Genomic DNA, 26,134 nt, shown 5'->3' with positions numbered 1-26,134 from the left:
CTATTATGAAAGACTAGTGATATTTAGCGTATTAAGAAACTATTACTTAAATGACATATATAAATAAAAAATACAGTCAGGGACAGAGAATTTAAGCCCTGAGGTGGGCTTTGACTAGTGGGAGGAAAGTTATTTGCTGATATTTGGGGGAGGGGGGGAAGTGAAGTTCAGATGTCAAGCTAACTACTCTGGTTTCTTTGCTGCTTTTTCTTGGAAACAATTTTCCATTTGTAGAACTTGGTTTAGAGGTGGTAATTTTGTTATCATATATGTGAGTTTTTATTGGAATTCCTTTGTTCAGAAGCAGGAAAGAATTCCTGCCTAATTTTTTTTTTTTACCTTTAGGGAAAAAGTACAACAAATAACATTTAGCTGTATGTTAAAAAGATAAGCTGGAGAATTTAAGTGGGGTTGGGGGGACCTTTGACTTCTTACTTTGTGCTTGGGTATTGGTTTACAGTTGTTAAATTCCCAAGTGTAAACTTTGGGAATCAAGAAGGGATTGCTTGTATAAAGTAGCATTACTGTGTTTATGACTATATATTTACTGTCTGGGCCTATTCATACCCTTTAGGAATAGTCAATTTTTATTTTGTATTTATAACTAGGCTATGTTTTTTATGGTAGAAATACTTGTTTATTTCACTGTTATCTCAGCTGTGTCTTAACTAGGTTAAAAGAAAATACCTTTGGTTAAACTGAGCTCAAATTTCCCAACAATGTAGTAAAATAAAAATCCTTGGAACAGCCAGAGTTTATCTTTACAACTTTACTAAATAAGTGAGACTGTCATGTTGGAGGATCTATACCAGCTTTTAACTTATTAATTGATAGAATTAGGCTGAACATTTTGTACATTTGTATTTGCTCCAAGCTTTTAGAATAAATGCTTTTTAAAAAAATTTTATTTATTTATTAATTTATTTATTGGCTGCGTTTATTGGGTCTCCATTGCTGGGCGCAGGTTTTCTCTAGTTGCGGTAAGCGGAGGCTACTCTTCGTTGCGGTGCACGGGAGGCTACTCTTCGTTGCGGTGCACGGGCTTCTCATTCCGGTGGCGGGCTTCAGTAGGTGCAGCACGCGGACTCAGTAGTTGTGGCACACAGGCTTAGTTGCTCCGAGGCATGTGGGATCTTCCTGGACCAGGAAGATCCCCTTCATTGGCAGGTGGATTCTTAACCACTGTGCCACCAGGGAAGTCCTGGATTGCTTTTTTATATTTGAAGTTTTGACCATGGCTTTAAAATGTAACAATAGTCAAACTTTGGGAACCAGTTAGATCACTTTACTCACCAGCTTTAACCTATAACCTAAAGTATTTTATAACTTCTTGGTGAGATTTGGTTTTGGCATAGAAATATAGCTCAGTATAATTAACTAGAACTTTCTTTTATGTCTTTGTTCCATCTTATGTTTGTAAAAATCAGTACAGAGTTAAAAATTGTTATCCTGATAATTGAAGTTGTGAAAGCCTGGAGTATTTGAATTCAGATAAGACTGATTTTTGTTTTGTTTATCTTAAGTTTACATAGAAGCTGCGGGCTTTGTGACTTGCAATGTGATTTAAGGAGCCAGTATTAAGAGAGGCTGTTTAAACTCCACTAGATGAATGCTTCCATTTGTGAACCTGTTACATGGGACTAATGCTGTCTCTTTAATTCTTATGCTTTGAAATATTCTCATTTTGATTTTGTGTCAAGTTCAATAACTGGCTTAGATAAATAGTTTGCTCTAAGAGTCTAAGTAATATTTTGGGAGAGTAGGGGAGAATTGTTTGGAAGTGCTGAAAGTTTTGTTTTCTTTTATTTTTAAAGAGATAAAATAATCCCCAAAGCATATGTGGCAACTGGAGAAGCTTCAGTGACCCTCTATGCTGTTATAGGTATTAGGGCCTAAAAGAGCCCACAGGTTTGATTCATCCTCCAGCTTATAGTATTAAGTATATAATGGACTTCCAGTAAATGTTTGAATTAATGAATCCATGTCATGCACATTAAAAAAAGATTCTTTGGCATCTTTTAGGCAAGTACTTAATTATTTTCTTCCATTTTTAGGGGTGGTTTTCGGAAATTATGACACATTCTGGTTGTTCCATTTTCTCAAAGTTGGATAGACATGACCATTTATAGAAATTTTTAATTTTTATCCAGTGTTGCATGTTCTTGTACTTTTTCGTTGTTAACCAATTGATCATTTAAATGTTTCTTAAATAATTCAAAGATGGAGTGACTAGTTTCTGATTTCCAAGGTTATTCCTACTGTAAAATATAGGATCACTCTGCCTTGCTCCCCCATTTCGTCAACCTAAATACATCTCTTTTAATAAACTCCCTAGATTTTAAGGTATGGCATAATATGAGAGTGGCATTTTGGATTAGACCTGAGTTTACATCTCGTTTCCATTGCTAACTGGTTGTGTAGTTCCTGGGTGAACTACTTAATTCCTTTTTAATCCCAATTAACAATTAAATTAATTAACAAATATAAAGCTCCTGGCAAAGCAACTGACCTATAGTAAAATGTAAATGCTAATAATAACTATCAGCTTCTGACTGTATGTTAACTAAAGAAAAAGCAGAGTTAATCATGCAGATTTAGAATGTTTGTAGTTGAGGATGAAGGAAGACTGTACAATAGATAAAATTGTGGCAGCATAGTAAAAATTTATTTTTAATGTATTGAGGACTTTCTAAATTTGTCTTCTGGATTTAGGCTACTTTTTTTCTTAAACTTACCACTTAAAATTCACTGAAATGGCAAAGTAAAAGGCTGTTTTAGTTGAGGAATAATAGTTGCTGAACTTTTAAAAATCTAGAGTTTGTTTAGTTGTCCTTGGAGGGATTATGTGAGAAAGAGAAAGGAAAGTGTATAGCACAGTGCCTGCTAGGTAATGAGTTTAATGAGCGGCAGTGTGCGCATGCCTGTGTGTGTGTGTGTGTGTGTGTGTGTGTGTGTGTGTGTGTGTGTGTGTAGTGGTTAAGAATGCGGTCTCTCTGTTCAACTGCCATACTAGTCTTGTGACCTTGGGTAAATCATTTAGCATTCTGTTGTTTCTTCATTTATAAAAATGGATTAATGTTAGCTCTGTCTTATATTGTGAGGGTTACATGAAATGGAATGTAAAGTGCATAATACAAAATAAGCACTCAAATGTTAGATGTTATTATTGTATCTGTTTCTTTTGAGAAGTGTCATTTTATACTGGAAAACACAGAATCTTTGGGGTCAGGTTGAGTTGGTTTTGAGTTTTGCCTCAGCTGTATACTAACACTGTGTCCTCAGGCAAATTACTTAACAGCTATTCTTTTCCTGTTTTCATATCTATAAAGCGAGGATAATAGCTACCTTGTAGAGTTTTTGGAAGTATTATAAATACACAGATACTCAGTAAATGGTAATTATCATAGGCGTGATGCCTGTAATTCAGGTCAGTTGTATTTTCCTGGGTTGGAAACGTGAGCCAGCTGGCTAGATTTTTCCCTGACACTGATGGCTGTCTGAATTGAGTACTTAGTCTACAGGGAAGTCAATTATACTTTTTTATATAAAAATGGAAAAATAAACCTTTATAATGAACAGTTTAATATTTACTTATTTATAATATTTTCATATGAAATACAAATTAGGTATATTAGATTATACTTTTGGGGGGTTCTCTTATTTATTTTTGTAGAACAGAGGTAAAAGCAGCATCACTTTGGAGTCAGGATAAAGAGATGCCATTCTGACTTCCCCTAGCTTCCTTCTGCCCTTTGTGTCCTGGAAAAGAGAAATCCTACGCATGTGGGGTTCTAGGCTCTAGAGGCTTTAGAGAAGTGACAGTTACCTGTCTGAGGTAGACAACCTAGAACTTGTCTTGCTTAGAACATAGAGCTCCTAATCAGAAGTGGCAGGTGTCACATTCTTTATTGTATGAACATAGCTGTAGCTGTCAGTGGGATCAGGCAGCCCAACTCCCAGCTTAGGTCTGCAAAGACATGATCATTTTTCCCACAATAGAGGATCCGGCTATTAGAATTAACTGAGCGTCAGTGACTAATGTGAAAAAAAAACTAGTGACCAACCACTCTAAACTGAAACTCTAGCAAGCTCTGACAAGGTTCTGTCACATAGAGACTGTTTATGGAGAATGTTCACAAAGGATTTACACGTCCATTCAGATACTCAAATCTTGTAGCTTATTAGGGAGACAAAATATGTACTTGTGCCCTTCCCCCCCGTTTTTTTTTGAGAAGAGAAATCTTGGAACATATAGAAGCTACAGCTTAATAGTAGATTCTTGCTAAACGCAAAATTTCTGATGAGTAACATTATTTACATATATTTTCCATATCTTGTTGGAAGGTTTTGCATATAAATGTCAGTTAGACACTGATTTTTTGTTTTTGAGATATAGTTCACCATTTGAAAGTGTACAGTTGAGTGGTTTTTAGTATATTTACAAGGTTGTGCACCATTATCTAATCCCAGGTAGAGTATACATTTTAAAGAAAGACATCTTTTATCATATTTTGATGAACTTACCTTTGATTTTCTTTTCTACCTTAAGGAAAACCTGTTTTGTCTTATCTCTGACCATTAAGTTCTTTGGAGTTGTGCTTTGTTTCAGTTTAGAGTGGTTGATCATGTGTTTTTTTCACAGTAGTCACTGGTAGTCAGTAAATTCTAATAGCTGGATCTTCTTGAGGGAAAACTTTTATCAGTTTCAAGAAGTCCTCAAACATTTATTCCTGTATTAATTTCATTTTTATTCTATTTCAGAATAAGAGAAGATGAAAACAATGTCATTTTGGATGACTTTGCCGCAAAGCTGAATGATTGTTATTTTTTGACATGGAGCATTTGTTTCATAAGTTAATTCTTCACTCCTTCCTCCTGCATGAGTAGTTAAGTTTTAATATAAACATTTTTTATAGACCAGCTAAAGATGATCATTTTTCTTCCTAGAGAAGCTTTACCTCTCTCTCTATCTAAACAATTTCAGTAAGATTTGTACAGGGCAATATAATTTTCTAGCACATTTACTTTCCCTAGACAATGAAAATATGTGTTTACGTAACTTTTTTTTTTTTTTTTTTGTGGTACGCGGGCCTCTCACTGTTGTGGCCTCTCCCGTTGCGGAGCGCAGGCTCCGGACGCGCAGGCTCAGTGGCCATGGCTCACGGGCGCAGCCGCTCCGCGGTATGTGGGATATTCCCGGACCGGGGCACAAACCCGTGTCCCCTGCATCGGCAGGCGGACTCTCAACCACTGCGCCACCAGGGAAGCCCGAACCAAAATCTTTTAAATATTTATTTGGAGTTTGGTTTTAGGTAGGGATCAAATTTAATTTTTTCCCTAGTAGTTGTCCCATCACCTTTTATTGAATAATTCCTCTTTCCACTAATGTTTTGAATAAACTTGTCCTTTCACCAATGGTTTGTAACATGTCACTTTAATCCTATACCAGATTCTTATACTGGTAGGCTCTTGAATTCTCTGTTCTGTTTCTTTGATTTACCTGTGATTTCTTATACCAGTATTACATAACTTTAATTTATCTATCTTCTACTATGTGGTAATATACCTTCCCTGCTTACCCACATTTTCTTGATTATTTCCCCCCATATTTCCTTCCAAATATTTTTTTAAAATTAATTTTTATTGGAGTATAGTTGATATACAATGTTGTGTTAGATTCTGCTGTACAGCAAAGTGAATCAGTTGATTCCACTTTATATTTACTGAGTGCATAATGTGGGCCAAGTTTTGTTTGTTTGTTTTTTAATGCATGTATTGGCACATTCAGTCTTCATAACAGCCCAGTGTTGTTGATGTTATACCACGATTTTAGAGACACAAAAGTTGAGATGCTGAAAGGTTTAGTACTTAGTTTGAGATCACATTAAGCTGAGGGACCAGAATTCAAACCCAGGCAGTCTTCTGGTTTTAGAGCTCATGCCCTTAACCGCCATCCTAAAGTTTAGTTTATTTTAAGTTTCACAAGAACTTCTTTTTAAAATTTTGATGTAATTTGACTGAACCTGTAAATCAACTTGGAGAAACTGGCATCTTTACACTGTGTAAAGTGTTACCTTTGGTTTACCTAACGGTTTGTTTTCTGAATTTTACTATCCTGCACCATTGTCTCTATTTGTCAGAGATTTTTGGCTTCAGTAGAGTTTACTAGTATTTTTTGTTAAGTCTGTATATTTAAGTCTGTATATTATTCTTAGACACTTATTTTATTGACTCTCATGAATGGGTTCCTCCCACCTCCTTTTGGACTTAGAGTAATGAGATACAGCTGGCCTAAAAGAAAGCTATTGAATTAATGTATTTTATTTCTGCCAGGCTTGCTTAATAATAAAAACAATACTGATTATCTCCTATCTTCACAGAGAATATATTTCAGAAAAAGTTTAAAGATTAAATGTCTAATAGTAGCATGATTGATTTATGTGTGTGTGGGGGGTGAATATATTCTATTTATACATAGCTAAGAAAGTGTGAAATCTCTAGATAACAGCCAGATACTGCTTTTAGGCTGAGGAAAATCCGGAGGCTGGTTGAAATTCTTTCCAGAGACTCAGGGTCCCTGGCGAGGGAGGCTCACTCACTTTCCCACTACCTGGTCGGCCAAGGAAGCCTTTGGATGGGACCATACACCTGTCCTTGGTAGTGGTGAGGGTAGGGATTTTACTTGATGGGCACTGCTGCAGAGGAAATCTGACCTTTTTCCTCTGGGGCAGATGATGTCACCATAGAAGAATAGGAAATAATCTTTGCCCTGTGGATATAAATTACTGCATTTGGCACTTATTATTAAAAGGTAGGCTGAGAGCGTCAATATATAAAGTAAAAAATTATGAAATGTGTGAAAGTAGAGAAATATCATAATAATAATGACGAGCACTATTTTGTGTACTTAGTGTCCTAAAAGATGTTATTTTTTTGAAATCTATTATTTTTTAAATTTTTAAAAAATTTTTATAATTTTATTTTTTACATTTAGAACTTCTGATGCATTTGGAAGTTAGTCTTGTGTATGATTTGAGGTATAATCCAATTTGATCTTTTTTGGAATGGTTATCTGGTTGTCCTCCCATCATATATTTATTTGCCCGAGAAATTTTAATTTTTTATTTTTTATTTTTTTTATTTTTTATTTTATTTTATTTTTTTTGCGGTACGCGGGCCTCTCACTGTTGTGGCCACTCCCGTTGTGGAGCACAGGCTCCGGACGCGCGGGCCCAGCGGCCATGGCTCACGGGCCCAGCCGCTCCACGGCATGTGGGATCCTCCCGGACCGGGGCACGAACCTGCATCCCCTGCATCGGCAGGCGGACTCTCAACCACTGCGCCACCAGGGAAGCCCCTAATTTTTTATTATTTTAAATTTTATTTATTTTTGGCTGCGTTGGGTCTTCGTTGCTGTGCGTGGGCTTTCTCTAGTTGCTGTGAGCGGGGGCTACTCTTTGTTGCGGTGCGTGGACTTCTCATTGCGGACTTCTTGTGGACTTCTTGTTGAGGAGCATGGGTTCTAGGTGCATGGGCTTCAGTAGTTGTGGCACACGGGCTCAGTAGTTGTAGCTCGTGGGCTCTAGAGTGCAGGCTCAGTAGTTGTGGCGCGTGGGCTTAGTTGCCACAAGGCATCTGGGATCTTCCCGGACCAGGGCTCGAACCCGTGTCACCTGCATTGGCAGGCAGATTCTTATCCACTGCGCCACCATTATTAGTTTTAATAGTTTTTCAGTTGACACTTTCAGCTTGTGGCCGTTTGCACAATAATATTACTGTAAAGGTATTACGGAACAAAACCAGCAAGATTTTGATATGTAGTATTCTCATTTTTACATTTTAAATAATCTGTGATTGTAGCTCTGATGTGTTTATTGCCCCAAGTGTTCGGTGATTTTTAATTTTGTTAATTCAGTACATATTTGGTGTTTACCATGTGGCAGACACTCAGGTACTTGAGATGTTTTTATATAAACTCTTATGTAGGTGGTAGCTAACAATCTGGTATTCCTAGAATGTGAAACACATATATCACATCTTACTCTTTGGCAAATTAGCAGAGTAAGTTAGCATAAATAACAGTTTCTCTTCCTGATGGGAAAGTTTTATACCTTTTTGTACTTAGTCCATTAGATTTTTATCTCCAGTTACTTGAATGTGAATTAAAAAACCAACAAACATTTATCTGTACATGAGCTAATGGGTAGCTCTCAATTAGGCTAATATCATTTTACTAGAGTAGATTTAATCAGCTGGGGAGATTGTTGAAACTGCTTCCAGTGGTACAAGTTATGTTTTGAAGAATAAAAATTTTATTATATCTAGTTTATATTACCTTAATAGTTCAAAGATTTAAATTTTCTATTTCTTTAAAATTTTTTTGTTTACTTGATCTTTCTGGGATTGAGATAGTGTTTGTTTCCTACTATATTTGTTTTCTACTCAATTTGATCCTTGTATTCTTTTTTTTGGCTGCGCCTTATGGCATCTGGGTTCTTGGTTCCCCAGACCAGGGATTGATCCCATGCCCCCTGCAGTGGAAGCACGGAATCTTAACCACTGGACTGCCAGGGAAGTCCTGATCCTTGTATTTCTAATAATTATGCTGCAGTGTTATTTGGTACATAAAATTTCAGCCATGTTCTCTTGCCCTTGTTGATTATATTTTGCATTTATATAAATGACCTTTTTGGAATATAGTACAATGCCTTTTATCTTGAAAAAAGATGAAAAATCTTTTCATTGTGTTCCCCATTCTGTCCCAGTCATCCATACAGATCTGAAGTCACTGTGACCATCACAGTGAATGGCATTTTTTTTTGACTCTGAAGGAGGGCCTCAGTTTGGTCACTAATTTTTGTTTTAATCTGCTCATCCTTATGGTAGTTTATAGAAACTATTGTTTAGTTTTGACCTGTACTTTAGCCTTTCATCATTTATTTGTTATTTAGGGCCATGTAATGTGCTAGATGCTAAAGGAATATAAGCCTTTGTTTTTTTATTTTTTTTAACTTACTTTCCATATTATTATTACTTTGCTTTTTTGTTACTTTTATTTTGGCAATTTCTAAACATATGCAAAATCAGGGCAAATGATATGTGTTCCTATGACCTTTTACCAATGATGGCAATCTAGTTTCCCCTGTGCTTACCCAAGATTATATGAAACAAATCTCAGATATCATATCATTTAATTTGTAAATATTTCACTATGTATTGCTAAAAGACAAGGACTCCCTTGGAACAATACCACTATACTCACCCTCTCAAAAATACAACAACATCTTAATATGACTGACTCTCTAGTCGGTGTTCTCATTATTGTTGCATAAATGGGAAATTCGGTGAGGAGGTCTCTAACATTGTAACTTACACTGTCTTCTACTTACCTCATTATAAACCCCTGGAAGTTCTATATAATGTCAGAATGTATGCTGGTTAGTTACCCAATGAAAGAAACCATCAATGTTCTCATCATGTCGCTTTAGAGACAAAGTCCTGATCAGGCTGGAGGGTACTAGATGGCTGTTTGGGTTTTAGGAACTTTAAGTTTATTCATCTTGGACAGTCATTCATTCATTCATTCAGCAAATATTTACCTCTTTGCTACACGCCAGACATTCTTATAGGTGCTTGGGTTACATCAAAGAATAAAACAAAGATCCTTGCCTTTGAAGATGCTGCATTCTAGTGGGAGAGAAAGACAATAAACGGTAAATATAATACAAAAGTGAAGTAGATTGTATGTTAGAAAATAAGTGTTCTGGAAAAAGAGAGTAAGTGGAGCAGGATAAAGGGGAATTGGAAGTTGGTGCTGGGGAAGCAGTGTTAAATAAAGTAATCAGGGTTAAGTCAGGAAAATGAGATTTGAGTGAAGATATGAACAGGGGACTGAAAGTGTTAGCCAAGCAGACATCTGGGAGAAGAGTGTTCTGTTTTTGAACAACCAGAGCATGTGTGCCAGGGTTGTTTGAGAGAAAGTAAGATCATTTTAGGTAGAGTTGAGTCAACAAGGTGGAGAATTGTAGGGAATAAGTCATAAAGGTAAGGTAAGGTGGGGTGAGGAAAGTAATGAGAAGGGGTAAGTTTGTAGTACAGGTGGGTAATGACTTTCAAGATCGTTTGGCTTTTATATGAATGAAATGGGGGAGTGATTGGAGGGTTCTGATTGGAGGGTTCAGAGGACTGGTAAGAATTAAATTAAAAGGATCATTCTGGCTGCTTTTGAAAATAGACCATAGAGGAGCAAGTAAAGAAGCAGGGAGATTAGTTAGGAGGCTTTTAGAATAATCTAGGTAGGAGATGATGGTGGCTAAAACTGGGTAGTAGTGGGGGAAGTGATGAGAAATGGACGATTCTGGATGTGATTTAAATGTAGAGCCAAAGGAATTTGCTGACAGTATAGCTGTGAAATCAGAGGGAGGGAGGAAGAGAGAAAGATTGATGAAGGAGAGAAAGAGAAAGGAGTAGCATGACTCTAATATTTTTGGCTGGAGTAACTAGAAGGATGGAGTTGCCATCAATCAAGATGAGAAAGTCTACAGGAGGGTGGTGTGGGTTGACTGGTAGGTTGGTGGGGGAAAGATTGGAAGTATGATGTTTGAATGTGTTGAGTTTGAAATGTCTCTTGGATATACAGTTGGAGAAGACCATCTTATAACTATGCCTATCAAATAATAAGTGTTCAACATCAGCAACAACAATGAAAGTTTGTTAAAAAATTAACTGGGAGACTTCCCTTGTGGCACAGTGGTTATGAATCCTCCTGCCAGTGCAGGGGACATAAGTTCAAGCCTTGGTCTGGGAAGATCCTGCATGCCACAGAGCAACTAAGCCTGCGTACCACAACTACTGAGCCTGTGCTCTAGAGCCTGCGAGCCACAGCTACTGAGCCTGCGTGCCTAGAGCCTGTGCTCCACAACAAGAGAAGCCACTGCAATGAGAAGCCCGCGCACCACAAAGAAGAGTAGCCCCCGCTCGCCACAACTAGAGAAAGCCTGCGCGCATCAACGAAGACCCAACGTAGCCAAAAAGTAAATAAATTAATTTAAAAAATTAACTGGATTCTGTGTGAATGGCATTGGAGACCCTGAGGCTCTAATATTCCATTCTTTGCCTTCAGTATGGCAGCAAGTCTATTGTGGCTTTTAACCCAGGATTCAAAGGCATGACAGATATCAAGATAGACATCGACATGCAGATTTAGTCAAATATTGGATTTCTGATGGTTTGTATTTTATCACACTTTTCCTGTTTAAAATATCAGAAAGCATTTTGAAAACATCCTTTAGGTAGGGTATTCAACAGAAATGGTTATGAAGCCATTGAATAATTTGCTCTTCTAATGATATAAAGTATCCTTGAGTTTTGTTTGCCTTGTGAGAGTGAAAACTTGTAAAGTAGAAACCAGTACTAGAACAGGTTTTACTGTGAATTATTTTTCCATTGATTAGTGACTCAGTTTGTAGTTTACAGTTTCAACTCAGCAAGACCCTCTTCCCCTTTGCTTTAGTAGACACATGACATTATGTAATTTCATAGAAACTATGTACTTATGAAATTTTAATATTTAAGAAGTATTAGCTTCTTCAAATTATTCTCGGTATTTTATTTTTGTTTTTGTGCAACAGATTTCAAAGTCCTTTTCTTAGTATTTCAAAACTTTTTTTCACATTTCTTAACTTTTCCCATAAGCATCCTACTGAATCATTTTACTGAAAAAATTAAGAAGTAGTATGAAATGTATACTATTCCTTGTTAGAAATTCTACCAAATCAGGGAAACGTTTCTTGAAACCTAGTTAATTTGAGGGATTTTCATGAATTCTCACTCTTTTATATGGATCACTAATTCTGTAGAACTAGGCAGATATAAATACCTACACACATACAAACGTACATTCACACTATATGCCAAGAAGCTTTTGGGTACTGTACATTTAAATTTCTTCTCATGAGCTAGAAGGTGTTAAGTCAAGCGTATCTTAAAACTACTCAGTGTCCTAGTATACGCAGAAAGCTCTGTACTTCCAAGACAGAGGTCAGGTCTTTGCTTGTAAGCTTTAATAGAAAAAACCCACAAATCATTTGACTTAATTTCCTGAGTTGTGTTGTTGCTTGGGCAGCGTCTTCTTGGGCAATGACTGAGTCTCCCCGACTGCTGAGCTTGTGTGGATCAAATAGTCGAAGAGGGCAATAGGGAAACCCTTATTCTTTCCCTTAGCTTCAGGAACCATGTCTGGTTGCCAGGTTTATGAAGTTTTGGTTACTACTTTGAGTGTATACTAGAGGCAACAAATTGGTACTTCTTTTGTTAACTTAGTGCCAGTTATGTGGGAAATACACAGTAAACATTAATTCACTCCTTTTCCCTCTTAATTCTGCTTGGTGTTATATTTTGGTATACTTTCATAGAGTATATTATGTGAAGGCGGAAGAGATAATTGGATGAAAATGTTTGTAATAGTGTTATAGTTTCCAGCCCTTGGAAATATAATATGCTAGTAAATAGATTTCTTAACTGAGGATTTCTAAATTCTACTTCTGACTCTGTAAATTTTTAGAGAAATTATTTAATTTCTCTGTGCCTCAGCCTTTTCATCTATATTTGATTTATTCTTCATCTACAGATATATACAGAAAACATGGACTTCCCTGGCGATATAGTGGTTAAGACTTCGCCTTCCAATGCAGGGGGTACCGGTTCGATACCTGGTTGGGGAGCTAAGATCCCAAATGTCTGTGGCCAAAAAACTAAAACATAAAACAGAAGCAATACTGTAACAAATTCAATAAAGAGTTTAAAATGGTCCACATCAAAAAAAATCTTAAAAAAAAAAGAAAATAAATTATGTATAAATTTTTTAGAGCTTAAGAGATTTTGGAGATCAACTAGTCAAACCTCTTATTTTTCAGATAAAGAAACCAGTGTGTTCATAGAATTGAGATGCCTTTCCCATGGCAAGAAAGAGCTCAAGATTTTTGACTGCTACGTGCTTTGTGCAGCAGCACACAACATACGAAGTATTAGGTGGTTTTACTAGACCAGCAGAAGAAGGGGGGCTATGGTTAAGTGGACTCTTTAGTGTAGTTTATCATGCGATGGATTTTTTTCCTCTTGACCATATGTCTGTACCTGCTGGGCATAAAGCTGTTTATTAGTCTTAAGCCAAGTTTATGGACAACTGAACTGCTTAGCTGATAATCCTTGGTTTTCTAGGCAAAAAGTGACTATATAATGTATATAACTTTATCAACCTTACTCTTGAATAAATGACATATGTAGTTATGGCAGAAAAACCAAGAGAAAAATCTAAAGTCAATCTTCATTATAATTTTATTTATTTTCAAAATATTTTTCATTTATATTATTGCCTAGGAGATTTTGCTGAGTAGACTTTTCTAAACTACAATAGAATGCATGGGTCAAAGTTTTACACAGCTGAGTATACCTAGAGTTGAATATTAGTATTAGAAGGGTAGCCTCTTGAAGTACATTTTAATTCAGTGGAATATAAATGATAATTATAGAAACAACTAGATTTTTTAGGTAATAGTTGAAGAAGTATATTAAACTCTCCTTGGAGATTGATTTGTTAGTTGCAGTGTTAGCTTTTTCTGATTTTTATTTGAAAATAGTATAATAATGCTGAAGAAATTTAAAAATAGTAGGTCACTGAATTAGCTATTACGATGCTATGGAACAATGCTGGAATGTTTGATGGTTTACGCAAACAAACATTTAGTTTTTAACTCATGGTTCTGTGCGTCTGACAGGGAGACTCTTCTGGCTGTAGATTGGATCCAGGTCTTTTTCTCATGTTGCATTTTGGGGCTATTGGCTTCCTAGTACATGTTCTTCTCATGATAGATGGCAGAAACTCAGGGGACCAAGCCAAAAAACTCAAGTACGTTTGAAGTCCTGCTCAGATTTTGTTTACTGATATTCATTGACCAAAGCAGATTACATGGCTAAGCCCAAACTTATTTGGGCAGGGAAATATTTTGCTTCACTTACTCTAACTGGAGATAGTACCAAGTAAACATGGCAAGAGGCATAAATGTACAATTCTGTAATAGGGAGGAAGTAAAAAATTGGTAACAGTAATCTGATCTACCACAGACACCCACACATCTCACCTTCTTAATATAAATTCTTTTTTTTTTTTTTTTTTTTTTTTTGCGTTATGCGGGCCTCTCACTGTTGTGGCCTCTTCCGTTGCGGAGCACAGGCTCTGGACGCGCAGGCTCAGCGGCCATGGCTCACGGGCCTAGCCGCTCCGCGGCATGTGGGATCTTCCCGGACCGGGGCACGAATCCATGTCCCCTGCATCGGCAGGTGGACGCTCAACCACTGTGCCACCAGGGAAGCCCAATATAAATTCTTAAATAAAAATTTTTTCCTGTATTGCAGTCTGTTTTTATGACATAGGAATATTATGTAGCAATAATCATAATGTGCCTACCATTTAAAATTATTCTTTGTCCTATGATGGCTTCCTATTTTGGTTATAAAACATTTTTCTATTGCCTTTTAAACCATGCTTTGACTGTAAGTACTTGTATTATCCTTTTTTTTTCCTATAATTATTTCAAGTAAGTGTTTTATCTATTTTTTTTCTTTCTTTCATCACATTCACTGTACTGTTGATCTGGGAAATTATTGTCAGCTTTTCAGATTCTCTTGTCTTCTTCACCTATATTTCTGTTTTCACAAATACTATATGAAACCATATGGCCATCTGCAACCTATTAAAATATATCTTGTACATCTTTTTGCTAGCATATAATTATGTTAGGACTTATTAGACTTCACATGACAGAAACGCAATTTAAGCATGCTTATTCAAAAAGAATTTATAGGAAGGGATATGGGTTAATTGGTCTAGTTTGGATTCAGTGCCCACCTTTGGATCTGTTTAGCCAAAGGGTTGAGGTTTCTATAAAAGCCATGTGATTTGAGTAGAGGGAAAGCATATTCTCAGAAAAAAAGGTTTGGAGAGTATTGCTGGACAAATAGAAACAGGTATCCACCAAAGTAAAGTGAGCTAATGAGGTCCTTCTGTGCCTTGAATCGGGGCAGGGACACACTTGAATATATACATACATATTGGTGTGGCTCTTGCCTGAGAACTAGAATAGTGGATGGACTGTTCAGTAAAAAGAGGTCGTGGTAGTTTTTTCTAGGACTGACTCAATTCTTCAAAGCACAGAAGAATTATGGTTGGTAAATGATGTTTTAAATTATTCATGTCTGTTTTCTTTTTGTAAATTAAGCATATTTCCTGTTTCCACTTTTGTAATGGGCCTACTATAGTCATTCTAATTTCCATGCCCTGGTTATCCTCCCAGCTTATCCAATTTTGACTCACACTCATATTTTCAGTTTTCTATTTTAGTTTGAGTCACTTGAAAATGAATAGGTACAAGCACATAATCTAAAAGCAAGGAGTAGGCTAACCACGTTCGGCACAGAAAGAAATTGGACCATGTACACAATGATTTTATAGTTTTGAATGTGTTTGGTTATTTTGGGAAGAAGATAGCTTCCAATTAGACTTTGCTGAATGTTGTTATACTGTTTCTTGTACATGTGAAAATTGTAGTTTTAGGCCTCCAAGTGAGGTGTTAATTTAGATATCATATTGTTCATTTGACAAAAATGACATGGCATTGAATTAAGAAATAAAAGCTATTTTAGTAGAATTAGTACAATTACTATAGGTGTGGGAGATAAGTGTGTGTTTAAGTGATTTAAGTCAGTTAATTTATTGAGTTCCTTTGGGTTTGGAGCTGGGGAGAAGGAAGATGGATAGAAGAAACATTTATCAGATTTTCTGTAGCACTGCTTAGTTTCCTTTTTCTCATATACTGTTAAAATGCTGTAAAAATAAAAATGTTTATGCCTAGACTATAGTTCCCAGTATTGGTGTCTTTTTTTCTTCTCCTGTGCCTGAAGAAACATCAAAATGCTTTGTCAGATTTCACATTATAATTTTTGGGTTATAATAGGGCAGACCTTGAACAAAATGCTTTTAAAAACAGCTTTGCTTTTGTGCGCTGCTCTGTTTTACATGCTGAGTTGAAATGGATGTATTAGTCTTGAGTTCACAGAACAGTGAGCTCCATATTATTTAAAATACTCCTGAAAATTTTCCAACTGCTCTTTCTTTTGATTTGATGTAATAGCAGATCCCCATATATAAAGAGAAAGTAACATTTTGCTTAGCATTCTGCTGCATAATCATAGACTTAGGTTATATTTTGAATTGACTTGTTGGAATGGAATTCTTCTACACATCACATAGAATGAGAATCTTAAGATTAAGTGCCTTTAGAATCCATTCAGTACCAACTTCCTACCTGATGCAGGAGTCCAGCCTGCTATGTCCAAAATAATTGACTTGTTTTTTAAACAGATTATTTATTGAGCCCATACTGTGTGTTGGCACTGTGCTGGGGATGTGTTGGTGAATAAAATAAAAATAGACATGGTCCCTGTTCTTGTGTAGATAGTTTAGCTTGTAGTTGAGTGCTCAGTCTGTTTATTCAGTCTCAGCAAGTTATTTTTTGAATCTAAGTACTCAAATTGGAAAGAATTGACATTCTTAGCAATATTGAGTTTTCCAATCTGTGAATGTTGAGTATCTCTCCGTCTATTTAGATCTTCTTTAATTTCTTTCATTAGTGTTTTGTAGATTTCTACTTACCAATAGATCCTATAGATATTTTGTTAGATTTTTACATAAGTATTTCATTTTTTGGTGCTATTGTAAATGCTGTTGCTTTTTAAAAAAACTAAAATTTCCCATTGTTTATTGTTTGTATGTGGGGAAGAGATTGGCTTTTGTGTATTGCCCTTGTATCCTGTGACTTTTCTGTACTCACTCATTCTAAGGTTTTTTTTGGTAGATTCTTTGGGATTTTCTGCATAGATAATTATGTAATCTGTGAATAAAGACAGTTTTATTTCTTCCTTTTCAATCTTTATAACTTTTATTTCTTATGATATTGAATCACAGGTGAGAGAGGGGCATCATTGCGTGGTTCCCAGTCTTAAGGGAAAGTGTCCAGTCTCTTCAGTCTCTCACAATTAAGTATAATGTTAGCTATAGGTTTTTTTTGTAGATATTCTTTACCAAGTTGAGGAAGTTCCATCCATTGCTAGTTTACTGAGAGTTTTTATAATGAATGGGTGTTGCATTTTGTCAAATGCATTTTCTGCATCAATTGATATGATCATGATTTTACTTTAGCTTATTGATGTTTGATTACATTGATTTTTGTGTCAGTCTTGCATCCCTGGGGTATAATTTTTTTATACCTTGTTGGAGATGATTTTATAATATCTTGTCTATAGTTTTCTTGTAATCTGGTTTTGGTATTAGGGTAATGTTGGCCTCATAGAATGAGTTTGGAAGTATTTCCTCTCCTGTTTTCTGGAAGAGATTACTGAGAATTGATACTATTTCTTCCTTAAATGTTTGGTCGAATTAACCAGTGAAGCCATCGGTGTCTGGTACTTTCTCTTTTGGAAGCTTATTAATTATTGTTGGTTAAATTTATTTAAAAGTATAGAGCTATTCAGGTTATCTATTTTTCCTGGTGTGAAGTTTGGTACTTTATGTCTTTCAAGGGACTGGTCCCGTTCATCTAAGTCACCAAATTTGTGGGCATAGAATTGCTTGTAGTATTCATTTATTATCCTGTTAATGTCCAGGGCGTTGGTAGTGATGACCTTCTTTCATTTTTTATATTGGTAATTTGTGTATTCTCTTTTTCTTGTTTAGCCTGGCTAGACTATTTATCAATTTTATTTATCTTTTTAAATAACTATCTTTTGGTTTTGATTTTTTAATTTTTTTGTATTGTTTCTTGTTTCAATTTCATTGATTTCTGTTATATTTTTTATTTCTTTTAATCTGCTCTCTCTTTTTTTAGTTTCCTAAGGTTCCTAAGGAAGCATAAGTTTTTTATAATTTTAGGTGTTTTTTTCTTTCCTAGTATATGCATTCAGTGCAACATATTTCTAAGTACTGCTTTCACTGCGTCCCACAACCTTTGATAAACTGTATTTTCATTTTTGTTTAGTTCAAAGTATTTTAAAATTTCTCTTGAGTCATCTTCTTTGACTCATGATTACTTAGAAGTGTGTCATTTAATTTCCAAATATTTGGGAATTTCCAAGCTATCTGTTACAGATTTCTAGCTTAATTCTATTATGGTTTGACAACATTTATACAGTTTTAATTTTTTTAAATTTGCCAAGGTATGTTTTATGGCCCAGAATATGGTCTCCCTTGGTGACTGTTCTCTGTGAGAAAGTATATTCTTTTCTTGTTAGATTAGTATTTTGTAAACGTCAATTAGATCAAGTTGACTGATAGTGCTATTCAGGTCAGGTCATCTATATCTTTGTTAATTTTCTGCTTGCTTGATCTGTCATCTCAGATAGGGGTGTTGAAGTCTCCAAGTATAATAGTGGATTTGTCTGTTTCTCCTTTCAGTTCTATCAGTTTTTGCCTCAAGTACTTTAATTCTCTGTTCTTAGGTGCATACTCATTTCAGTTTCTTGTGTTTTCTTGGATAATTGACCCTCTTATTATTATATAATACCCCTCTTTATCTCTGATAATCTTTCTAGTTCTGAAGTCTGCTTTGTCTAAAATCAATATAGATAACTATATATTTTTTGAATGTTATAAATTTCTTTATTATTACTTATTATTAAGTACCAACTAAATATGCAAAAAATTTGAAGCCACCCTTCCACAACCCACTCTCCCCTCTCACACCCAAATTCCACACTTAGCTTCCAGCAATTTGTCAAAATTATCATTTAAGTGTTTCTTCCAGTTTATGGCTCCAGCAGCTTCTGCTGCAGGTAAACAGATCTCAGTCACTGTCTCTCTTTTGCTTGCCCCCCGATTTGGAATGGCAGTTGGTCCTGTGACCTCAGTTCTCTGATGGATCCAAGAAAAGCTATTGATTTTCAGTTTGTTCAACCTTTTCTTGTTATAGGGAAGGGAGTGATGACTTCCAGGCTCTTTAGCTGATACCAGAAGTTGAATTATTTGTCTTTTTATTACTGACTTGTAAGAGTTCCTCATATAATCTGGATATTAGACCCTTATCAGATATATGACTTGCAAATATTTTCTCATCCTGTGGATTTTATTTTTACTTTCTTCATGGTATCATTTTCAGCACATTTTAAATTTTGATGTAGTCCAGTTTAACTATTTTTTTCTTTTGCCACTTGTGCTTTTGATGTCATATCAGAAACCATTCTTAACCCAAGGACATGAAGATTTATTCCTATGTTTTCTTCTAACAGTTTTATAGTTTTAGTTCTTATATTTAGGTCTGTGATCCATTTTGAATTAAGTTTTGTGTATGGTGTGAGGTTGGGGTCCAACTTCATTCTTTTACATGTGGATATCTAATTGTCCCAACAGCATTTATTGAAAAGACTATTCTTTCCATATTTAAATCTTATTACTTGCCTGTGGAAATATTTTAAAGTGTTGACTTTGCATTCTCAGATTTTGTGTTTGTGTGCAAATCTGATAAGCATGTCATCTCTATATTGAGGTTCAAAGCAATCTTCAGTCCAATAAAGTAGCATTAGGTAAACTTCTAAAAGTATCCATAATGCCCTTCAAGGCAGAGTGTTTATGGTTGTAATGAGAGCTGTCTTAATTTTGAGTAGAATGAGAAGTGGTGAGCTGTGTTCTGGAGAGGTCACAAAATTACATATGGTAAACTAATAGTTTTCTTGTTAGCATGGCAGAATATCTGACATTCTCTTGGGCTAAAGAAAACCTCTATTATAAATGGACATCTTATTTGAATTGAGCAACTATTAGTATTCATTCACATGCTAATTCAGAATTAACTATTAGTGTAAATATCACTTATCTAAGAAGAATGTTTTGGTGGAAGAGACAGATAAGTTTTGAAGGAGGAGAGGTGTGGGGAAAGTTCAGTACACATAGTGATGTTCCATTGATACCAACCTTGGATCTCAAGAACAGATGAGGAGACTTTAAGAGACAGTATAATGTAGTGTTTTAGAGCATGTACTCTGAAGTCAGACTACCTAGTTCGAATACTGGCTCCACATTTGGTAGTTGTGAGAACTTTAGCCTAATTGGGGCTTTTAACATTTTTTTCAACACATTTATTAAATACCTACTATGTACTAGACACTAAAGTAGGAATGGAATATTCCCTGGTGAACAAAACAGAGTTGGGATTGCGGGATAGCCTTAACATCAGGGGTGGCCTCAGGCTTCTCTGCCTTTCCTGTCTATATTTCATCTCATACTAACTATAGTTGACCTTTGAACAACATGGGTTTGAACTGTCTGGGTCTGCTTATACACAGATTTTTTTCAATAAATACTATAATACTACACACTCTGTGGTTGGTTGAAGCCACAGATGAGGAATCAAGGATATAGAGGGCCAGCTATGGTACGTGAGCATCTGTGGATTTTGGTGTCTGTGGTGGTTCCTAGAACCAATTCTCCATGGATACTGAGGGACACCTGTATTCTTACCCCCATACTCATTATTATGTAGCTATTGTGGCCTCCTTTCTGTTCCTCAGTAAGCCTTTTCTTACATCAAGGCTTTTGTATTTGCTATTTCTTCTACTTGAAGTTCTTTCTCCCTAGTTCTTGCCATGGTTTGCTTATTCTTATTAAATCCAAATGTCAACTGAATCCATATTGCTCCCTGCCCCTTCTCATCATCTTTTCCAGTACTTTTTCCAGTATGTGATCCTAGTTAATTTTCTTCTGTATTATTTATCACATCCATAAGAATGTTAGTTCTAAGAAGACTGGGCCTTCGTTCATCTCACTAATCATTTAGTCTCCAGTTTCCATTACAGTTTCTATCACATAGTAGGGACTCATTAAATATTTGTTGAGTGGACGAAACAAAGCTGATACCTGTAGGAGTCAGCCATATGAAGGTAGGAGATAAGAGCTAAGACCCTAAAGTGGGAAAAAACTTTCTATGACTAAAGAGCCGTAATGATAAAGTGACAGAGGCAAGGGTGTGTCAGGCCTTTAAGTCCTGGCAAGGAGTTTGGATTTTATTTGAATTTTAATGAAAAGATTTTAGTCTGGAGTTTTAATGTAATCCAACTTACTTTCCAAAAGATTTCTTTGGCTGTTCTGTGAAGAGTAGATTAGGGAGAAGACTGGAGGTAGGAGATGGGTTAGGAGACTTTTATAGTAGATGAGATCATAGCTTGGATTAGGTTGGTAAAATGGATGTGGAGAAAGATGGGGATAGATGTGGGATTTATTTTGGAAGTGGGGCTGACATGACTTGGCAATGAGAGGAATGAAGAAGTAGAGATGCATCAAGGATGATAACCAGATTTTTTGTTTGAGCAACTTGGTGGAAGGTGGTGTTCTTTACTGAAATGGGAAATCTGAATAAGGAACAGCTTTGGATGGGACATTAGGAATTCCATGTGGGTCACATTTTAAGAAACTGATAAGAATTCCACATGGAAATATCAAATAAAGAGTTGGATTCCAAATCAGGAGTTTAGAGGAGACATTTGGGTTAGGATAGAAATTTGGGAGTCTTTCAGCATATAGATGCTATTTAAATCCATGGCAGTGAGAGATATTACTTAGAGTATGTGGCAAGGAATCAGAAAAAAAAGCTCGGGACTTGAACTTGGGGGAATTTCCAACATTTAGAGGTCAAGTAGAGGAGTGGCAACTGAAAAAGATTTGGAGAAGGATAGGCCACAGAAAGAACACCTGGAATGTGTGATGTCTTGGCAATCAAGGATTCATGGGGCAGCCTGAAGGGTAAAAACATGGCTTCTAACACATACTGCATTTTCAGAAACATATAATGTGCAAAATGAGAAAAACCTTTAGAGGACAGATGAATGTGCTTGAAGGGTTTTAAAAAGGAAGGATATTTATATGCCTAACAAATAAATGAAGGCTAGCTAATTACACCGGCCTTGGAGTTTGCAGTAATTATCCTTTGTTTTGATATTATTAGAAACTTTGATTTTTGATAATGTTAGGAGGTAATTTTTTAAAGTGTAACTTGAAGGGGGAAGTTATTATTAATTTTTTTTTTCTGAGAGTAATGGTGTTAGTGTCACCTAATGGCAAAATGAGATATTGCAGCCGTATTTATATGAGGCAGTGAACAAAATAACCTAATTAGAAAGAGAAAAAGAACATTTATGGGGGAATTTTTGGCATGGAGCAGACTTACCATGGTTACAAGGTCCTGCGTTCTTTAGCACTGGTCTACTTGTCCTACCTCTCTGTCACATTACCCCTTTGGTCACTGAGCAGATTGGTTAATATGCAGTTCTTTTTTATCTTCCAGGTTTCAGCTCAAATATTTCCCTTTCAGAGAGTCCTTTCCTACCACCTTACTTAAAGTTGTCCGTGTATTCCTTACAGCTACTCTTTGTTACATTAGGCTGTTGTATTTTCTTCATAGCCTGAGAATGATTTGGGATTACCTTACTTGCTTGTTTCCTCACTAGATGTAAGCTCCACGAGAGGAGGCAACTTGTTTGCCTTATTCGCTCATGTAACCGCAGTTGAGTATACTGACTGTTATATAGTGTACATGTTCAGTTAAAATTAGTTGTGTGAATATTTGAATTTCTGGAAGTGATAGAGAATGTTGAGTTTCTATGGTGTAAAGTAGAGATCTATCCAGAAAACAGAATCACACTGTATTTGATTACTGCTGCATGAATGCAATGTGAAAGCTTTGCTCCCCTCACCTCCCCTGCTTTTTTTGCCTCCTGTAGATAAGTGGCTACATGTCTGGAAAAGAAAAGATACATGGCTTAGGGTGTTGAATTCTATGTTGATCAGTCAATTTAAGTGACACAGAAAAAATATTTTAAGGTACAATACTTAGTCTTGAGGAGATAAGTTTTTGCAGACATTTAGGTTTAGTTATAAAGTAATTTCAGTGAATGTATTTTTGTTTGTGTATGAATTTGTAGATACTTCTAGCTTATTTATTTATTATTTAGTTTTCTATTTATTAAAAAGAACAAAAAGTATTTCTAGGAGAAATGTGTAGAGTGCCAAATAGTAGTAAATCCTTTTAGTTGAGATATGGTCAGGTTGTATTGTTTTTCAGGGAACAATATGGTTCTTTTAGCGTGGAAACTCAGGGTACATTTCCATTATGTGTCCCAGCCCAAGAAGGTAGCCTCCCTAGTTTTGAGATAATTATCTAGCCAGCAGAATTCTTCCTTGCATGAACCAATTTTAAAGGCCAAAGATTGATCAGGTACTTAATAGTTCATGTTTTTATTCACTAATTTTTGTTCTTACTCCTTGTGGTTTTGACCAGGTGGATGTGGGAAGAGAGGTTTGCAGCACTGAAATGGAGGTCAGAGCTTCATTACAGAAGATTAGTGGGTCATCGGATTCTGTGACTACACTGAACAGTGAAGAATTTGTTTTGGTTCCTCAGCATGCAGATGATACTTCTACAAAAGATGATGAAAAACCTGAACTGAAGGTATTTTTCCCTTTTCTACAAATGATATTATTTTAAATTACTATTATTATTTTTAACTAGGTGAAACTCATCTCAGGAGATATATAAAATCCAAAGGTTTTTCTTGAGTACTGACCTCGAGACTAGAATCAGTGTTTGATTTATCCAGATGCTAATTATTTGGTTTGTGTATTTTTAAAGTTTTTGCTTTCGGTTTTTTATCTTTTACTTTAGAATTCAGAAAGAAAGAATAGGAGGGAAAAAAGAAGAGAAAGGATAATTGGCAAGTTAGACTTAATGGTTAAATCTTACATAAATTTAATTTATCTGGATATTTTTGTCTCTCTTACTGCTGCTGGGTTTTAAAAATTAATTATATAAGTATGTAGTTATGTATTATTTTCACTTGACTTTTCTTTATGATTTTTATGTTTTAAGTCAGCTGGTAACATTCAAGTATGTGATTTAACACTTGTCTGAATCTTTTTGAAGTATATGTTTTATAATTTTAGCAGTTGAGTTTTTATTTGGATGTGGTCCTTTTTCTTTTTCATTTTTATGTTGCCTTTCCTAACTTGAAAAAAAAAAAAAAAAAAGAACCAAATAAACCCAGGTATACATGTATGGGAAGTGCATAACCACCCTCTAGAAATAGGAAAAGAGAAATTAGCCAAAAATGCTGTATATTATTTATAACTTTTATTTAATATTAATTATATCAAAGGTATGTTAGTATGTTAATCTAATAAAATCAATCTAATAAAATTTTATAAAAATCAGATTATTAAGTACTCATTTTACATTATGTTGAGGATATATATTTTTATAATTTTATTAATCAATGGATTTCTTTAAATTTATTCAAATATCTGTATTTAAATAAACAGCTCTTTAAATTCATTTAGCTCTGTATTTTCATATTAATGTGTTTAAGGCATTTATTTACTTAGGCTTTGTGTCTCACTTGCTTTTAAGAAGAAGATGAGTCAACTTAAGAGTAAGGAAATTAGCAGTACTCCTTGACAGCTCAAGCAAAATTTGTAAAGGAGTCAGAAATATGTTTATGCTATGATAACAAAGATATCAGTGCTACATATTATCTATTTAAATGTATCCATTTTCCTCTTTAAAACACATAAATTAAAAAAAAAACCATAAATTTAGGATTACCCAGTTTTTAGAATACGTTTCTAAAAGAGAAAAAGAAAAAAATAAGAAAAGAAAATATCTGTAAATAAGATCTTAGATCAGATATAGTTGGAAAATGCATGGTATGTTTCTGAAGAATCCTTTTCTGGTACTAATAATCCTCTAATTTAGTTGCGTTTATAACTCAGGATTTTATATATATCTAATGAAATTAGGTACAGCTGTATAAATTCTTGGTATTCAGTAACTATATTTAAATTTAAATATTTAGATTGTTTAAATTTCTTCTAGAAATGAAATATTTTCATTAAGTTCCAGAACCATGTTATGATTGAAACGAATTGTCTTGCTTTGTCTGTAGATAGTTTCTAATGGTGATGAACAACTGGAAAAAGCCATGGAAGAGATTTTGAGAGATTCTGAGAAAGGGCAAAGCAGCCTTCTTGTTGATTGTCCGAGTTCCAGTGAGATTTCAGACCATTCATTTGGAGATGTTTCGGCCAGCCAAATAAATAAACCGTCTCTTCAATTAATTTTGGATCCGTCGAATACAGGTACTGTATTGAACTCTTAGAAACTATAATAGAAATGGGATAAGGTGATAATGAAAATTTTAAGATGAATATTAGAAAATTTTATTAGCTTCATTTTCTAAGATCAAGGCCAGCAGCTTTTCAGTTCCCACATTGGTTCTTATGTTTCTCTTTGTATCTCCACCTGTAAAATCAGTCTCAGTGTTCTTTGAGAACTGGCTCTATGTCTGGGCATTCATTTTACCCCTAGTACTTGGCATGTAGTAGGCCCTCAATAAATACTTATTGAACAAATGAATAAATTCTTAGGTATCAAAGAACAGTGTAGTGGACACATTCTTCCATATAATGTGACTTCTTACTCAGTTTGACTACAGTTATTTCAATTACAATTTGTGAAAATTCTAAGTAAAATAACATATCAACTCCATCAGTGTAATAATACTGTAAAAGTATTTATTACAGTGTAATAAATAATATGTACGTGCATGAATGAGTAGGATTTATAGTAGGAATACCAGTTTGTAAGTCAAAATGGTTTTGGATGAAGGAAAAGCCAAACCAAACCCAACCCAACTCCTACTTCAGCTGGTTTAAACACTGGAGGTGTGGTTTGATCTGGCCTCTGGTAGTATTTCTTTGTAAACTACTCAGCTTTGATTTTCTCCATGTCATCTTTCTCCTTAACTGGCATCCTTTGTGGTCACAAAGTAGGTAGCTGCAGAAATTGATAAGTAAGGCTAGGTGATTTGTTCATGTCTGGTGACCGAGAGAAAGGCTCTGATCTTTTACCCATTGAACAAAAGTTGTGAGTTTTACTCTGATTGGACCAACTGAATCATTTTCTAGTAGTCAGGGGAATGATATGAGCCAATAGGTGTAGGCCTTGGTTATATTCAAACTCCTCAGTAAGTCATTCTGACAGAG

The 26,134-nt window shown here is 35.3% G+C and overlaps 1 protein-coding gene across 5 annotated transcripts in view; it reads left to right on the top strand.

Annotated features, from left to right (window-relative positions):
* The window catches only part of RABGAP1L (RAB GTPase activating protein 1 like), a gene marked incomplete at its 5' end in the record, with an annotated part of 698,468 nt that overhangs the window by 41,547 nt on the left and 630,787 nt on the right, over positions 1–26,134 (top strand). For 4 of the 5 annotated variants that reach the window (XM_082834440.1, XM_082834438.1, XM_082834441.1 and 1 more), the window contains 2 exons: positions 23,376–23,546; positions 25,036–25,228. In XM_082834440.1, the coding sequence (XP_082690566.1) occupies positions 23,409–23,546; positions 25,036–25,228 (331 nt within the window). Of the gene's footprint in view, positions 1–13,775; positions 13,907–23,375; positions 23,547–25,035; positions 25,229–26,134 lie in introns of all 5 variants that reach the window. The other variant, XM_082834439.1, reaches the window with a different exon arrangement.

Source organism: Leucopleurus acutus, assembly GCF_964270905.1.
Source record: "Leucopleurus acutus genome assembly, chromosome: 2".
NCBI classification, from domain to species: Eukaryota; Metazoa; Chordata; class Mammalia; order Artiodactyla; family Delphinidae; genus Leucopleurus; species Leucopleurus acutus.
This window is presented reverse-complemented; position numbering and strand designations above follow the sequence as displayed.